The 17,668-nt window shown below is 49.5% G+C and overlaps 4 protein-coding genes across 4 annotated transcripts; 2 read left to right on the top strand and 2 right to left on the bottom strand.

The window, feature by feature from the left end:
- Nucleotides 1-23: 23 nt before the first annotated feature.
- AtWU_10391 (FAD-dependent oxidoreductase) lies at nucleotides 24-1,778 on the bottom strand (the record flags this gene model as incomplete). Its single annotated transcript, XM_035505495.1, has 2 exons — nucleotides 24-1,461; nucleotides 1,516-1,778. 2 exons carry the CDS (start codon nucleotides 1,776-1,778, stop codon nucleotides 24-26), a joined length of 1,701 nt encoding a protein of 566 aa, XP_035361388.1.
- An 848-nt stretch (nucleotides 1,779-2,626) lies between these two features.
- On the top strand, nucleotides 2,627-4,217 carry AtWU_10390 (uncharacterized protein; the record flags this gene model as incomplete). Its single annotated transcript, XM_035505494.1, has 8 exons — nucleotides 2,627-2,840; nucleotides 2,890-2,957; nucleotides 3,017-3,202; nucleotides 3,250-3,313; nucleotides 3,362-3,370; nucleotides 3,428-3,510; nucleotides 3,583-3,723; nucleotides 3,789-4,217. 8 exons carry the CDS (start codon nucleotides 2,627-2,629, stop codon nucleotides 4,215-4,217), a joined length of 1,194 nt encoding a protein of 397 aa, XP_035361387.1.
- A 1,400-nt stretch (nucleotides 4,218-5,617) lies between these two features.
- Nucleotides 5,618-15,557, top strand: AtWU_10389 (purine and uridine phosphorylase; the record flags this gene model as incomplete). Its single annotated transcript, XM_035505493.1, has 3 exons — nucleotides 5,618-6,569; nucleotides 6,758-14,682; nucleotides 15,300-15,557. The coding sequence occupies 3 exons, from the start codon at nucleotides 5,618-5,620 to the stop codon at nucleotides 15,555-15,557; spliced, it is 9,135 nt and encodes a 3,044-aa protein (XP_035361386.1).
- A 228-nt stretch (nucleotides 15,558-15,785) lies between these two features.
- Nucleotides 15,786-17,165, bottom strand: AtWU_10388 (transcription factor domain family protein; the record flags this gene model as incomplete). Its single annotated transcript, XM_035505492.1, has 1 exon — nucleotides 15,786-17,165. The coding sequence occupies one exon, from the start codon at nucleotides 17,163-17,165 to the stop codon at nucleotides 15,786-15,788; it is 1,380 nt and encodes a 459-aa protein (XP_035361385.1).
- Nucleotides 17,166-17,668: the final 503 nt, after the last annotated feature.

Raw genomic sequence — 17,668 nt, 5'->3', positions numbered from 1 at the left:
TATACACTCAAATGCAACAACTTTTAGGCGCGGCACAACCGACCATCCTCCAACTGGGTCCAAGCATCCGAGCCGACCGCCTTAAGAGCATAGAACAGTCCGTTGGGATCATACTTGTTCTTGACCTGCAACAAGCGGTCATAGTTGACTCCATAGAAGGCCTTCTTCCAGTTAGGCTGCTGGAAGTTGCCCTCGTTCATGTACGCTCCAGAGTTAGGAGCCAGAGCCTCGAGCAGAGGGATGTAGTCGTAGGTCATCTTGTCCTGTTCGACGATCATTTCGGCGCGGGCATCCCACTCCCAGGGAGTCGTAAGAGTGGTATCAATGAGGGCCTCACGCCAGGCAGGCAGGACAGCGTTGTCGACATCACCTGCAATTGAGCGGTTGACGTTCAAGCCGACTCCGATGAAGGTGGCTCCGTCAGACACGATCTGGCGGTACGCGTCCGTCAAGGCCGTGGTGTTCTGCACCACAACCTCGCGGGGGATCAACCAACCGCCATACTGGGCCTTGCCGACGGCGATCTCGGCCTCCATTGTGTTGAACTCCTCGAGGTAAGTATCGAACATCTTGGCTTCAAGAGTGTAGTTGATGCCAAGCTTGGTGAGACCAGCTTCGAAGGGCGCGACCAACGAGCGGAGGGTGGCAACAGGGACACCCGGTCCAGTGAGAGGAGAGATGTAGAAGGAGGTGTTGGTGAAGTACCATACACTCATGACGCCAGCATCAACAATGCTAGGAAGAAGGGTGTGGTACAGAGTGACAGCCTCGAAGAAGGTATCCTGAGTGATGTTGGAGTTGGTGAAGGTCAGGCTCAGACCGGAAGTAGGGGTAGATGTGTGAAGCTTGGAAGTCATGGCCACAACAACACCATAAGTACCACCGCCACCACCACTGAGGGCCCAGTAGAGATCCTTGTACTCATTATCACGGGTAGCAGTCACAAACTCGCCAGTACCGGTAACAACCTCCCAGGCGAGGACCTGGTCAGCTGCCAGTCCGTAGCGCGACGAGAGCGCAGAGTGTCCACCACCCTGGGAGTATCCACCAGCAATACCCACTGAGGAGCACTCTCCGCCTACGATCTGGTAGCCGTGGGCATCAGCGAACTCGTATGCCTCAAATCCCTGCACACCTGCGCCCAGCCGCACAGCAGCGCCAGTGTAGTGCGAGTCCGTGTAGTTACTGATCAGAGTCCTGGACTTCAGGTTGTGTGTCCATACGCCCAGACCACCTGCACCAGTGGACTTGCCATTGTAGTCGTGGGCGGTGTTGCGGATCACCAGCCGGATATTGTGGGTGTCGGCAAAGCGGAGGGTGGCCGAGATATGCGCAGGAGTGGAGACGTTTACGGCGTAATCGATGTAGTTGCCCATCGTGCAGGGCTTGTCAATCGGGTGGAAGGGGTCACAGCTGCCATTGGCGAACCATGGGGCCATGACAGAGCTGCTAGAGGTGTAGCTAGTGGGCGAAGATATTAGCAAAGGGGATGTGACATTGGGAAATGAACCTTACTGAAGCTCAGGCTCTGTCCATTGTTCCTTTAGTGAGGTACAGACTGAGGCATTATAGTAGGGAGAGTGGCATGGCTTGCCCAAGGGAATGGTCTTGATGAGGCGACCGTCAACAGTTTTGTTGAACTGCGCCCATTCGCTCTGGGAGGGCCAGCAGGCATCTCCAGGGAAGCAGCGGCAGTTGGAAGAGTTGCTGCTAATGGCCGAAGCTGAGGCTGAGGCCGTGAGGGCCAGCAAGCTAGTCCAGAGGGATGATGCCAACATGATTGAGGGATAACAAGCTATGCTCGGGAATCCATCCGAAGTGACCGGGGATGGCCGATTTATATCCCTGTCGATATTGCTGAAACTCCTATGCCACTACCGGCATCTGTCGGCTCCTACAATTGCACTTACAGCAAGTGAAGTGGGCCTAGTCATTTCCGTTGCTCGTGAAGATATTAATTACATTGCATGATCCCTGTTGGGTCCGGAGAACACGTTTCGTGCAGTCTGCACACGTTTAGGCAGAGAAGTTTCATGGCAACTTCGACGCTATTCTTCCTGTTCGCCCACATGGTCAGCTGCATGGCATTTTATTTGCTCAAACCACCGCGCCGCTTGGATCTAGTTTCCAACGGTCTCGGCCAAGGTCCTCGAAATATACAAGCTCCTCCACCATCTTCATCGTCCTATCATGCGAGCTGATCGATATTGGCCCAGGCTTTTAGTCTCTCCGCTTATTGACCGGACAGGGTTTGCCCCGCTTGGGGTCTACGCGGCGCGATTCCCCCGTTCCTGGCGGACGCTTAGGGCATCTCCACAGCGGGTCGTTAGTGTCTGTGTGGCGGCGACGGTTTCTGGCACGGTTTCCTGTCCGGCGATGTCTTACATTTAGCTTCATTTCGCTTGCCAGGATTCGATCCATCGCGTAATCGCCAAGTTCTCGCAATTTCCTCGGCTCATCCATATGGCTGACAGGGATTATGCCTGCAGAAGTGTGATTAATTAAAATCTCACCTGAAGATGCTTGGTATCTAGGGTTGGGGGATCTCACCCTGCACCGTGTGTGTTGGGCAGAATAATTTCTGTTTTCATGTCTTCCCAGTTTCTACGATCAACTGCGGAATGCCATGGGTTGGGTCCATAATCTTGCCCACCCGGATGCCCACAGCCATGTGGCGCGAGTGATCGCGATCTGCTTGACATTCAGCATCAGTGCGGTGATCGCCCTTTTGCTACGCTTTTATATCCGCTTGCATTCGAAACGTGCCCTTTGGCTAGACGACTACTCGGCGGCATGCAGTGCAGTGTTGGGATTAGCTTACGCGGGGATCGCAGTGGCCCGTACGCTGCCCTTGGACAACCCGAATGACCAGTGCAACTGACAGTTTAGAAACACGGTATGGTTTAGGACTGGATGCAGCTTCGTTCCCAGATGCGAACGTGGTGATGTTCAGTAAGGTCGGCAATCCTCTGTTTCCGCTCTTTGCCGTGGATTTCTGACTCTGGTGACAATTCAGATCCAATACGCCGGCGGCCCCACGTATATCCTCGCTATCCTCTGCTTCAAGGTCTCGCTCCTGACATCTTATCTACGGATCGGAGGTTTCGTGGCCACCTATCGATGGAGTATCATTGGCGTGGTGATAGCCGTGGTGTGCAACCAGGTTATTTTCACTTTTCTCTTAACACTGGCGTGCAATCCAGTCAGTATATTCCGGTTCACTGCGGGATCTATCTGACAAAGGATTAGGTCGCGAAGCAATGGGACGCGAGTCTTCCAGGAACATGCATTGACACGGTTGCTTCATATTACGGTATGCGCCCACGACTATCATCATGTTTTATTACTGACAAAATAACAGCATTGGCCGGTACATCCATCCCCTCCTCTACCCCAACAAGAAAATAATTCATGACCAAAACAACAGGAACAAGCCTGGGCTTCGACATAGTCATTATTGCCCTCCCCCTCCCAGTCCTATGGTCCTTACAACTCCGACAAGCGCAAAAGGTTTCATCCGGTCCTCGCCCTCCCTTCCCTTCCCATTTAGCGTACACTAACAAGTTAACCAAACAATAAAAGATCGCTCTCATGGCCCTCTTCGCCCTAGGCTTCTTCATTACCATCATCCAAATCATCCGTATCTTCACCATCAAGCATCTCAAAACCTACACGGACAGCCAACCGATCGTCTTATGGTCACAAGTGGAAATAAGCCTGGGAGTAAGCAACACATCCGTTATCACCACGTCCCCTTGCCGCGCCTAACAAAACCCCCCAAAAACCAGGTAATAATCGCATGCGTTCCCACCTACGGCCCTTATTTCCACGCCTTCGCCTCGACCCTCACCTCAAGCTATAACACCCGCCGCCAACGACGCCAACACGCCTCACAAAGCCAGACGATGGATGCTGGCCGCTCGTACGCGTTGAGTGGGGCGCGTCGTACGCAGCGCAACCAGAGTCGCATGTTACCTTCCGAGACGGATGATCAGGCTGAGATCCTGGAGTTAGGGGAGGCCAGTGCTGGAAGAAACAGGCCGTGGGATAATTCGGTTGCGGTGACTACAACAATTGGACACGGTGATGGGGACAGTAGTGGCGGGGAGAGGAGTTCGTTGGGAAGTGGCAGGGGGAGAGGAAGTGGAGAAGGGAAGGAAGGGGAGGGGCCGTTGCAGATTCAGAGGGTCGTGGAGGTAGAGGTTAGGGTTGATTAGGTTTCTTTGGGGTTAGGGAGTAATTCGTGTATAGAGAAAAGTAGCAAGGTAGTAATAATAATGAAATTTCGTATGTTCTATTTGGGCACAGCTTCACTGAGCAGAAGTAATGGTGGTTTGGGTTTATCTTTAGTACAATTGGATGCATATATCCATTAGGAAAAGATGAATCGAATTAGGGTATGCCATCAACCGGAGGTGAAGCAGAGAAAAAGGTCTACTGTACTAAATTAGTAGAAAATACCTATCTCCTGCACGGAAAGCTATGAAAGCTACGGGACGTCATTCCGGGTTGAGAATGCCTGTCAAAGAATAGATATGGTTGTCGAGATTGATCCTTTCAAGATGTTGGGTGCGGTGTTGTTCATGAGAACGACTTTTGTATCAAGTCTATCTCATATCAGTGAATATGTCAAACTAGCGCACAAAGTAACATGCTTTTTCGAAATTGTACTGTAAATGAATGGGTTAGTGGTGGTGATCTTACATGATGTTTAATGTGTGCCTAGGCAAGGGAAGCTTTCGAAACTTTTACTGATCTAAAGCATTGAATACTATCAAATGCGATCATATGAACGGAGAGAGAGAGAGAGAGAAAGAGAGAGAGAGGCATGCGAACCGGTAAAGTGATAAACAGACAAGAGAAGCTGGTTTTTAGTAAGAAAAATGGAAGAAAAGACGAATGTCCCTCAGATAAAGTTCTGAGCCGGTCATTCTAGATTTTCGATATACTCCATTGTTGCTGCGAGTGATCTACACAGCCCCTACTTGAATCGCCTGATACTCCACAGGACTGAAAGATGGCAGTCAAGGTACCATACTCCAGTCTCAACGGGATGTGCTGCTTATAGCGTTATGAGTACTACTCGTTAATCGGTCTGTTCGCCTACGCCAAGCCGCATGGACTATGTATTGATATAACACTGGGAGCGTTATTTCACAAAATCGCTAACATTTGTTTCCGAGAAAGGTATGAGTGAAACTTTACCTCTGCGGTGGACACAGTCTGCGACAGTATAGAACGATGTCAAGTCCACAATACTTGGGCCTAGTTATACAAAGAATGTGCGAGAACACAAAGGCGCCCATGGCTTCTTGGCCGACCGCCGGAAAGAGGAGGTGGAGGTTTGAAAATACATCCTCACAGGCACAAAAAAGCAAATCTGCAAGAGGAAAGTCGCTCTCAGACGGTACCTTGGTCGTAGTATCATGCATTGGCTCAGCCTATTGGCGCTAAATTGATGATGAGTTGGCTTACCCCACCAGGCGGTTCGCCGTTGTCTTGCTCTTCGGCCTGCTCTTCCCATCTCCTCTTTTGCAATATCGTCGTTAAATTATATTATCAAGCATTCGCTTACAGAAACGAGGAAGTGTTTGATTGGCAAAGTTAGCAGTCCAACATGGCTGCTCGTCCAACGACGAGCAGTGACGACTACATCGTCGGTTGGATTTGCGCCCTGCCATGCGAACTGGACGCTGCCCGACGAGCCCTGGACCAGGAATACGACTGCCAGCTGAAACTATCTGAGAACGATCAGAATGTGTACGTCTATGGAGAGATCAATGGCTTTAACATTGTAATCGCATGTCCACCGTTCGCTGAGTACGGAACAACGCCAGCAACAATCACAGCCCAACACATGAAGGCCAGCTTCAAGTCGTTGCGGTACAGGTTCCTGGTTGGGGTTGGAGGGGGTGCCCCCAGTAAATCAAACGACATACGCCTAGGTGATGTAGTAGTCAGCACTCCTGTGGGAAACGACTCAGGGGTTATACCGTATGACTGGGGAAAGAGATTGCCCTCGGGTCAGTTCCAGCAAATTGGGACGCTTAACAAACCGCCTCAGCCGCTCCGCAGAGCGATATCTTGCTTACAAACAGATCACAACTTCAACACTTACTTAGCCGGATCCCTGGCCCCCATCCTGACATATGGCAAACGTATTGAGTGTCCAGCACACGATAAAGACCGTCTTTTTGCGTCAAGCTACGCTCACCCCGACCCAGAGGCGCCATGTGCCAGTTGTGATCAGACACAGGTTATTTCACGGAAAAAGAGACTTTCGGATTGCCCTCGCGTGCATTATGGGCTGATCGCCTCAGGGAATCAAGTGAAGGACGCAGTAACCCGGGATGAACTAGCAAATTCTCGAGGTATTCTATGCTTTGAGATGGAAGCTGCTGGATCGATGGACGAATTTGAATGTCTGGTCGTCCGCGGAATATGTGATTATTCAGACTCGCACAAAAACAAGGATTGGCAGCCTTATGCGGCAGCTTCGGCGGCGGCTTATGTCAAAACACTTTTGAAATATTTGCCCCGGCCCATTAAAAAGATACCAGAAGATGAAGGTAGGACTACCCCAAGACCCTTTCATATATGCCTATTCCTAATTTTGATGATGAAGTGGGGGTATCTCCCGCCCTGAAAGAAATCCTACGGAAGCTATTCGTTACAGACCCTAACGAGGACAGACGGAGACTAATGGCACGTAGAGGTGGGCCCTCTAAAGACACCTGCCAATGGATATTCTAAACAGATGAACTAAAGAACTGGCTGGATGCGAATACGAACACGCATAGCCCCAAAAATAGTATTCTTTGGCTGAATGGGCTCCCCGGAAGTGGGAAGTCAACGATGGCAATGTGTCTCACAGAGGGCCTAGAGCAACAGTTCAACACGGACCGCAAGGATGGTTCATTTGCATTCTTCTTTTGCGAGGCAAACCACGACACGCAGAACACCGCTACAGCCATTCTCAGAGGGATCTTATGGCAGCTGATTCGCCAGAATCCAATACTCCAGGACTGGCTGGTTGGGAGGTTTCGCGAACGCAACGACACTCTCCTTCAATCTTTCGAGGGACTATGGACTATATTAACCGAAATGGCTACAGACCCACGTTGTAAAATCTCATACTGTATCATTGACGCGTTGGATGAATGTGGCTCGGGTTCGCAGACGAGAATTCTCGAGCAATTGAAACTCAGTTTCTTCGATCGCCCTTCAGAGCGGTTCACATCGAAAGTTCGAATACTTATTACTAGTCGGCCTTACTACGAGATTGCCTCATGTCTAGGTTTCTTTCCTTCGAGAGATATTGCTACCTTCATTGAGGAGAGGAAGACGGATATTCAGTTATTCATTCAACAGAAGGTTGGCGATCTCAGCACGCGGAAAGGGTATCATGACAAGATGAAGGAACAAATCCAGGAAATACTAGAAGCAAAGGCTGATGGAACCTTCCTATGGATTGGGTTGACATGCGATGAGTTGAAAAATGTCGACCTACAAGACACTCTGGTCTTTCTCAATAATCTCGCCCCTGGTCTGGACGCAATTTATACGAAACTGATGGAGAAGGCGATTGAAAATGAACAAAAGCGGGAGAGGGTTTATGCCATCCTTGCTGTTGTTGCCGTGGCACGACAGGCGTTGACCTTATCCCAACTATGCACTGCCTGCTCTCTATATACTGGCGAGGATAGAGAGGCACAGATTGCTTTCATCAGAGCAGACATCAAAGATTGTCGTCTAATGGTAGTAGAGATTGAGGGTTTTGTAAATCTCCTTCACAAGTCAGTCCAGGACTTTCTATTTGGAGCTGACATGAGATATTTTCCATCCAAGGAACAGTCACACGCTCTTCTAGCATATGCGTGCATCAATCACACTGCAAGGCACTTCCGAAATAGAGCTGGTCGTTTTGAAAAGTTGCTCGATGAGTATCTCCACGAGCTCAAGAAGAAGAACGATGAATATGACGTGATGAAGAGGGAGGCAGCACATATGAGACTCAGAGAGGAGATTTCTACATGGGGCGACTTCATACCATACTGTTCTCAATTCTGGATGGAGCACGCTCACCTGAGTGGGATGGTTTTTGATCCCGCCAAAGTCACAGAAACCCATATCCTTACGCTCGACTCTCCATCCCGAGATCTATGGCTGCGGTATTACGGTTTGGATCCTTGTCATGCTGCATACAACATGGGGATATTGCATATTGCAGCAGAATGGGGAATACCTAGCTTGGTGAATTTTGCGCTCGGTAAGAATTTGGCAACCGAAGGTGGCTTCTACATCGATACAGACTCACTCACATCCCGCGCGTGCACTCCGCTTCTATGGGCTGCCCTTTATGGAAACATAGCTGTGTTTACCGAATTGGTATCCCGGACTGATCCGACAAGACCTCTCACAAGTAGCGTTCTCACGGCCCTTGTTGAGCATAACTCCAACTGTGAAAATTTTATCACGAGCCTGCTCCAGCAAATGGGAAGTCAGATTGTTGTAACCGAGGAACTTGAGATTGCAGCAGTGAAAAACACTCAAGAAGGGTCCGAAATATTGAAAGCATTATTGTTTCATCGAGACCAGATGTCAAGGAAGAGGCCTCATATCTCTACCAATGTACTTGTTCAGGCTGCTCGAAATGAATCCCAAGGCATACAGATAATGAAGCTGATATTCACATACCTCCAAAATAATGTTTCAATCACTGCAGAGGTCTTGGGGGCAGCTGCAGGGAATGCCGAATGTGCCAGCGCACTTCTGGATATGTTACTTGAGCATTGGACCGAGGAAACCATCCCAGAATGGGTTGTCGCTGCAGCGGCGGCTCATCCTACAGACGGCCCGCATATTATCCGAATACTCCAGGAAAAATCCCAGAACGCAATTCCAGTTACGGATGATATACTTGCGAGCGCATTCGACAACATAGACAGCGGTGTTGCATGTCTTGAACAGTTATGGAAAGAATGGCCATACCTCACCATCGTCGGAGGCTCAGCAATTCAATACAATTCTGGCGGAGCAGGGCACGAAGGGGTCTTGTGCTGGACTCTTTCACAGCCACGCCAACGCGTGGTATTTTTCAAAGACGCTTTCCGGAGTATTCTTGCAAGACGGAGCGTGACAGTGTTGGAGCAGATCATGATCGAGTGGCCGGGTCTACATCTATCACATGATTTACTGCAGGCAGCTGCAAGTAACAGCAAACATGGCGCATCTATATTCACATTCCTCTTTATGTCTTGCCCGGAACAAATACAGGTAACCGAGGACCTGGTGACAGAGGCGGTAGGATCAGACCAAGAGACGTTAGAAATAATTCTGTCGCACAGGCCAGCAGATCATGACGTGGTCAACAGAGAAGCCCTTCGGAAGGCCGCTGAGATGTACAATGCCTTAGAGATCTTAACAATTCTATTGAATGCCAAGACAGGGCCATTTTCTCTAGTCGGGACACGTGATACGCCGGACGTCATGAAGTTCTGCCTGGACCAACCAAATGTTATGGTTAAAATTGATGAGGACATGATGTATGATCTGGAATACCTCGACGAGAAGGAAGATTTGTTGAAACGTATATTGAGTCTGCCCGACAACCAAGTCCAAGTTTCGGGCGCAGCTGCTGAGACGATAATTCATGAATATGGGCGATCCCATACCCGGCTTCTTCTTCGCCACAGCAATGTACAACTCACTAAGGAAGGTGTTAATTATATTGTGGGGCACCAGGATCCGGATACAGTGTCCCTGATGCTAAACCATCAAGCAATTGAAGTCGATCGCCATCTCCAGGACGCCTCATGTCGGAACGACGACGCTGCACAAGTGTTGGCCATCATAATAGAGAGCACTTCTGGAGACATGTCTGTGAATGAGAGAGTACTGGAAATAGTTCTACGTGAATGCAAGCCACATATCATTGAGAAGTATATCCGGCATCTACCACCTCATGCGTGGAGAAGGGAGTTGATTCGTCTTCTGGTATCACACCAATCGAATTCCCAGTACACCCAATCCTTAGTACAACTGCTTCTACAGTGCCATCAACAGGCTGTGATTGACCATTCCCTGATGGAAGCGATTGCTGAGTACTGTGATGAAACTGTCATGATGACGGCTATTCAGAGAAGCAGCATGTTTACGCAAGAAACAGTGGCAGCAGCTATGAAAAATATAATGCACGGAAGGAAGGACTTGGGATTGCTAATTGGCGATGTTTTACCGAACGTACCCGTCGATACGGAGTTTATTCACAATCTGGCACGCATATCAGACCCGGAGACCATACATCGTGTTTTTCAGCAGGCATCTGGCGCCCCACTTGGTCTGAGTAGATTCTTGCTTTGCTGGGCGGCAGCTGAGAACCGCAATTTTGGTTGTAGGGCGATTGAGTCAATCCTCAATATTAATGATGATGATCTGCTGCAAGATGGTCGAGCAACTCAGCGATCTTCATTGTGCTCTTTCAACCCTCATTGGAGACTTATACCACTCACAGGAGCGATAATCGATGCCCTCGGCAGGGACGAGCAATCTGGGCCGAGCTTTGTCCAAACCTTTCTTCACACATGCGCCACTAAAGTCTGGATCACTGGAACTGGCCTGAGAACAATAATTAGAAGTTTTGATGTTAGATTCATACGCGAACTGTTCTCACACAAGATTCTCCCGTCAGAGGTCGATGATTGCACTATCCAAGCAGGCGCTGCCAACCGAAGAGATGGCCCAAGAGTTCTTGACTTTTTGCTTTCACAGGGAACAAGGAAACTCGAGATTACAGGACACACAGTATCTGCTGCTTTGGCGAATACGGAACATCGGAAAGCTATAATGTCACGGTTAATAGCCAGTGAGAGGACTATCTTCGGACAGTCTGCCGTTGCTGAAATCATGAAAACCCTGGATCCCACCATGATGGCGGATGTATTTCTCTGTACATCTAAAAAGATTGAGATCGGTGAGGCGTGCATATTAGAAGCAATCCGCGGGATGGGTGGATCTATCCCCCGTATTTTCACTTTGTTGCAACATCTACTGAGCCTCAACTTGCCTCTTATTGTAACGGCAGACATGATACAGGAAATACCCGATTCTGCCGCTGTCCAATTGTGGCCCCATGACATCATGGAAAAGATCCAGGAAATGTTCAATGACCCGAAGAATAAAGTGCATATCACAGAAAAAGCGATCGTCGAGTTCATTAGACGATGCTTTATCGGTCTAGATGAGTGGAAGCCAAGGGCCTCTGAGCGTTTGAGCCAGCGGTATGCCATATTGGCCATGTACTGCAAGCAGCTCCCTGGACAAGGAATCGTCGACGAGGAGGTGGTTGTGGAACTTTTACATGCGGAAATCCATGATTTCAATGCCCCCATTGTCCTCCCAGATCCCTTCCAGCTTGTAATACCTGTCACCGAAGATTGGCTGTGTCCCATTATGATGTCAGGCTGGCGTTTGTCTGCGAGGAAAGCTTACAGGATGTTGGGATTTCTAGAACGAGTCCGCTCACCATTAGCCATAACAACAGGGGGTGCCTTGAGTATCTTGAAAACGGGTGACCAGGAGGAAGCACGATCAATCGCCCAGCTCCTAGGCGACCGTTTGAGGATGTCTCAGGAAGTTGTTGTAGCACTGGTCAGCGTCGCAGACGAAACCACAATTGCGTACCTCTTCAACCATGGGGACAAGGATATCAAGGTCACAGAAGACATGTTACTTGCCGTGGTGGGAAACCCACAAAGTACATTGAATGCCCTTAACTATGTTGCTTCCTTTTCACCGCATATCATTACCGCCGAGATTGTCATGGTGTTGACTGAAACGCAAAATTGCGACGCGGAACCGCTCAACTCACTCCTCCAGCGACTACCTGCCATGGTCCTCCTCTCTGAGGATTTTTTGATCACGATATCAGAGAGTAAGTATCACGGAGAGGAAGTGATGGAATGCTCGAAGGACTGTGTGGACACATCAATTTTCCGAACCTACCTCAGCGAGGAAGTATTTATTGAAGCGGCGAAAAACGAAGATTGCGGTGGCCCCCTCATGGACACTTTGCTGAAAGTTCCTGATTCATTGCCAATTACGGAAGAGGTCATTGTTTTGGCTGCCCTTTCGATCCCTACCGAGCCCCCGTTGTTTGGCCATCCCGTGACTGAGGCACATGTTAAGGATCTCTTGTGTCGAGTTGCTAACCCGAGATCCCCAAGCCTTGATTTCCTTGAAACTGCGTTCTCACTATTCGGATCTTCTTTGTTGACCTTTATGACGGACATTTACAAGCAATTCGGCGAGCTTAATCCGGGCTTGATTAATCAATGTCCCGTCAGAAGAGAGTTTCGTGAGTTTCAAGAGAGTCTAACGAAAAGGGGCCTTCTGCAAGTTATCGATGGTCGTTGGCATTTGGGGCCTGTGGCCCATGAAGCTATTCATAGGGGCGATGAGAGTAACATCGGGAAATTGACCCTCGAAACAGCTGATCCGGTACTGACAGACATATTCATCACGGCAGAGATGGTTGACGATGAGTTAGAAAGTCACGATGGCCCCAAGGATATCATCAAATGGCTTCTGGAACAGAAGGCTGGCAGAGTCATAGTAACAGCCGAAGGCTTTCTCGCAATCATTAAGTTCTACAGCCTGTCTACAATAGAGCTCATGGCTACCAAGAGTGAAGCCATCGTCATCCCTTCAACATTGTTTGTTTCGTCGCCGAGCCCTGGAGTCGACATAAAACACCCATTTATGGGGTTCAAGTCACGATCGGACTTGATGGAGACACTCATCATGACCGTGGTGACTAACAATAGCGGTCAGAATGTGGCTATCTTGAGATACATGTTTGTTCGCTTTGGTTGTCCCGCAGTTATATCCAGCAACGCATTGAGGGCTGCTGCCAGCTCACCTTACAACCCTACAGGCATTCTCGAGTTGTTACTCTGTTGTAATCGTGGCATGATTACCGAGACTGAGTCAATAGTTCTCGCTGCAGCGGCAAATCCAATTGAAGGGGACCGTCTCATAGCACTGGTCTTTGATCACCTGGGTGACCAAATCCTAGTGTCTGAGCCTATGCTTGTTGCCGCGGCGGGGAACAAGGGCTCCAAATATGCTTTCTCCAAATTTTTGTCGCTCTGGAAAGGTCAGGTATCAGTCCGTGTATTTGTGGCAGCATCGGCGAATCCCGTGTTTGCAGTCGAGATCATGGAGCTCTTGTTGAAGAAATATGAAACACCAATCACGGAGGATGTGTTGATTGAAGCTGCTCGCAACCAAACCCAAGGAGACAAACTTCTTGATCTGATATGTCGCGAACGACACTCTCAGTTCAGTCTGACTGTCAATATTGTTCAAGCAGCATTAGGAAGAGTGTCTCATAAGTACCGTGCGACAGGACATTGTAGGGTCCCAGAGCTTTTCCTTGACCCAACACTCTATGTGGACCCACATTCCGTTCAGGTCACCGCAATCCTATCCAGGTCACTTTCCTACACCCAATTTAAGATTTATCTGTCCAAAGTCAATCTACTCAATCCCCAGGACCTGGCATTGGAGCTTGCCCAGGAATGTAACGATGTCACACTTCGCATGGTTCTTGAGCGATATGGTTCGGAAATTGCCCTTTCTGAGGAACTGCTGACGAAGGCGGCCCGTAACACCCATTGGCGAACGAACATTCTCAAGGTTTTCATCTATACCGGAGACGATAATGGTCAGGCTATAACTGTGACGCCAGATATGGTAGTCTCTGCTGCAGCAAACCCGAGGTATGGATATGAATCTGTTCAGATGTTGCGAACAAGACACACAGGAGGTCCCTTCGTCAACTTTGAGTCGTTACTGGCCACCGCCTCTAATGAGGGGAACTTCTCCCTAAGGTTGCTAAGGTTACTCTACCGATGTTCGCAAGGCCCACTACCGATCACTACCAAACTTCTTTCTGCCGCTGCCAAAAACCCTGCTCATGGAATGGAAATGCTAAGGCTACTGCTTAATCGCCTTGAGAAACAGGACGATAATGACATTGCGTATGAGGAAGTCGCAGAAGCCGCAGCTTCCAATACTGCAACCATCGCCGGCAAATGGGGTGAAGCTTCTAATAAATGGGCGGACACTGACTACATCTGGTGTTCTCCTCTAGGGCTCCTCATCCGCAGAAGGCGCCACCGCATAAAGTTCACCGAAAGTCTCCTAGCTGCCGCTGCATCTAACCCCAAGATGGGAAGACGTTTCGTCCTTCTTCTGATTAAGTGCGCCGGGTCAGAGCTTACCATCACTGAGAATGTTCTTTGTAAAGCGGCTAAGAACCCTCAACAAGGATATGACGTATTAATGCTCCTTCTCCATCACCCGAGATTAAAACACGGTATTTCAGAGAATGTAATTGCAGCAGTGGCAGCAAATGACCACCACAAGAACTGGGAAAGAGTTCTTGGGCTCCTTCTCGCTCATCACGGGGCACCATTTCAAGTTTCAGAAGGCTTGGTCCTCGCTATGGTTCAAAGTGAAGAATATCGTGATGAGAAACTGAAGGTTCTTTTGGAGCAACATCAAGGACCTATCTGCATTTCGGATGAAGTCATGCAGAATGTGTCGGCACGAGTAGGGGACTCCGTTCGCCGAAAGCTAGAGATTTACCGAACTTACCCTGTGACCAGGAAAAGGGCCGTATGGAGTACTTTTTGGAAGCTCTTTGTCCTTTTTATGTCTTGCTACCTCTCCCCATTTGTCTTTCGGCATCGAGTCAATTCCAGTCATTGAAGATGTACTAGTTGTGAGTCTTGAGAAAGAACGTCGTTGTTTCATGGAATGATGAGTTTACTCGGGGTGTCCAATGATTCTGTCAGTGAGTCTGATATGCCAATTTTTCTCGTCGGCAATGCAACGCCGGAGTCTTCGCTATCAATGATGCCAACACCGTTAATGGGCAATCCTCAGATGTATCCCAAGTCACCCATTATATTGTAGTTTCTTTCTTTCTTTTTTTTTCTTTTTTTTTTAAAGTTTTGTTTTAGCGATTTGACATGTCTTTCACAGCTTCTGACAACGAGGTGATGCTTATTCAGCACACTTATTTCCGGTAATTGATATACTGACCCTCACAAAATTCGTAATAGAAGGACATCCTGAAGCCCATTGCATCCTTGGCGTACTATACTAAAACTGTCGGAAGATATATAGCTGCCATCGAGTGCCAGAGCATATCCGCTGCTAGTAGTTCCACGCATGAATACCTCAACTAGCGAGCCTCCACAAACTTTCGAACCCTAACTTAAGTTTACTAGGAAATAATATCATATTTTGAAAAAAGCAAAACCAACAATGCCGATAATCTCCTCGTTGAGATTATCATTGCTACATCCGGACCCTTTGCACCCCGCACGGCGGTTGCGGAGACTAAACTGGTTTTGGTATGGATTGGCGGAACGTGGGGACGGCAAGCAAGGATAGGGATGCTGAGGGCTGAGATCTCGGACGAAGATACTGCGTTCAGTTTGGCGGTGATGGCCTTGGACTTAACCTGCTGCTTGATGATGTATTGATAAAGACGGGTATGGTTTGTTGTCTGGAGAAGATGCAGATGATAGGTCACGGCCCTTCACGGGAACGAGTCAAAACGAGGGACGAGGAAATACGTAGAATATGGCCAGGAAGTTTCGTTTGAGAATTGACAGAATTGAGTGAATTAATCCTAAGCTAGCTATTTCACACACAGTGACTATACAAGATACAGGATAGACAATCTATCGTACACGATGTTGGCGAAATATCTACAAGAAGCGACCCTCCTTGCTCAACCACTCCGCCATGTAGTTGTAAGCAGTGTAAAGAGTGTTACCATACTCCCCGGGGTACGTCTCACACTCAGTGCAAGTGACAATAGTGTGCTGAGCACCCTCGACGAAAGCAATCTCGGCATCCTTGCTACCAGCCGCAAGGTGGAGCTTCTCAGCGTTCAGGTACTCGTAGTGGCCGGTGTTGCCCATGTTCAGCAAAGGCACGGTAACTCCGCCGATGTTGCCGAGCGGAGCAGTTTGACTAGAGTTCCAGACAATACCCTCGAAACCATCCACCTTGTACTCGAAGTCGTCAGTGACGCGGATAGCCAGAGTAGAGAGGTAACGCTTGATGGTAGTCTTGAGGGCACCTCCCTCGAAGTTGTCGGCGAAACTCTCGAAGTTAGCGGGCACACGAACGGAGGGAACAATCTGCGTGGTGATCGATCCGTTGCGGTGAAGAAGGGGCCAGGGGTGGGTGGTGTGGTGGATCCATCGGGTGTCCTGGGCGAAGAACTTGTTGTTGAAGCCGACGTACATGGAGTCGACGATGTAGAAGGGCTCGTCGTCACTGAAGATGCCGCTGCCGTTGTTGATAGCGGCCAGGCGGGACTCGGCGTGCTTTAGGATACGGTTGTTGCGAGCAACGACGCCCTTCTCGAAGGCTTTCTTGAAGGACTGGGTGTAGTTGGCGCCGGACTCGGAGAAGCCGTTGGCGGTGTTGTAAAGGTTTAGTGACTGATCGATCTTGGCACCTGAGTGCTCGTCAACGATGGCGGGATTGAGACTCAGGAGAGCCATGGTGGAGAGTCCATAGTTGGCGTCAATGAGAATAAGGCCGTCGGCGGCAGGCAGGTCGGCCATGGCGTCGGAGCAGGGGTAGATACGCTCGGGGCCATTGCAGGCCTTGACACCGTTCTCAGCGATGTTTTGGTAGGCAGTCATCATGGCACCGCCACCACTGTGGCCGAAGATGACAACCTTGTCTATCTCAGTCAGGTTGCGCAAGTAGCTCATGCCCTGGCCGACGTTGGTCATCATATCTTCGAAGTTGATGTCGGTCATGTAGCCGCTCTTGCTGGCATCATTGTTTGCGCAGAAGGTAGTAAAGCCGCGGCGGGGGAGCTCGTGGCAGGCTGAGAAGTTCAGGTAATCCTGCTCAGCATGCATCACGTAGACACCGATACGGGACAGAGGGCTCGTGGTGTTGGGTCGGTAGAGGCCACCGACAACTCCGTCATCATCAAAATCAATCATTACGGGTTCAGGAAGACCATAGGGATCGGCAACGGCATAGTTGTAGGTGGCAGCAACTCCAGAAAGAGCGCTAAAGGCCATGAAGCCCGCGAAGGCCGCGGTCTTGGAAGAAAGCATGGTGACCGGGTGAATTGGAGGAATGAGAGGAATGATGTCCAGAATATAGGTGGTGGACGGGGTTTATATAGTTCCCTATGGAGCAGACAAGACAAGATCATGTCGGCCGAAGTAGCTTCTCATGTTTGACGTAGAGAGGGTGGGACTGGATGACGAGTGCTGCAGTAGATCGCTTCTCTGTCAAGCAGCCGATGAAGTTCTGGTATGTACAGCCAGTAACGATCGAAGTTGAGATGGGTCCTGCATTGCGCAGGGGACTGGTCGTACGATGGGACGGCACAGATCAGTCCGTGAATCCTAAGCCAAGGCAGAAGCGAAAGCTAGCAGAGGCTAGAAATGTCTATTTGTTGACGTTCAACACTGTTCCTGTTCTGAGGAATGCGATATCGGTCGGCCAGCACCTGCAGAGGCGTTCTGCAGCAGGAGTAGTCCTAATTCGCCTGCGGTCCGAGCTACTGCAGCAGTAACATAAGCTGCAGAAACATGTCAGGCACGTTCTCTGC

This window comes from Aspergillus tubingensis (assembly GCF_013340325.1).
Source record: "Aspergillus tubingensis WU-2223L DNA, scaffold_13, whole genome shotgun sequence".
Lineage (NCBI taxonomy): Eukaryota > Fungi > Ascomycota > Eurotiomycetes > Eurotiales > Aspergillaceae > Aspergillus > Aspergillus tubingensis.
This window is presented reverse-complemented; position numbering and strand designations above follow the sequence as displayed.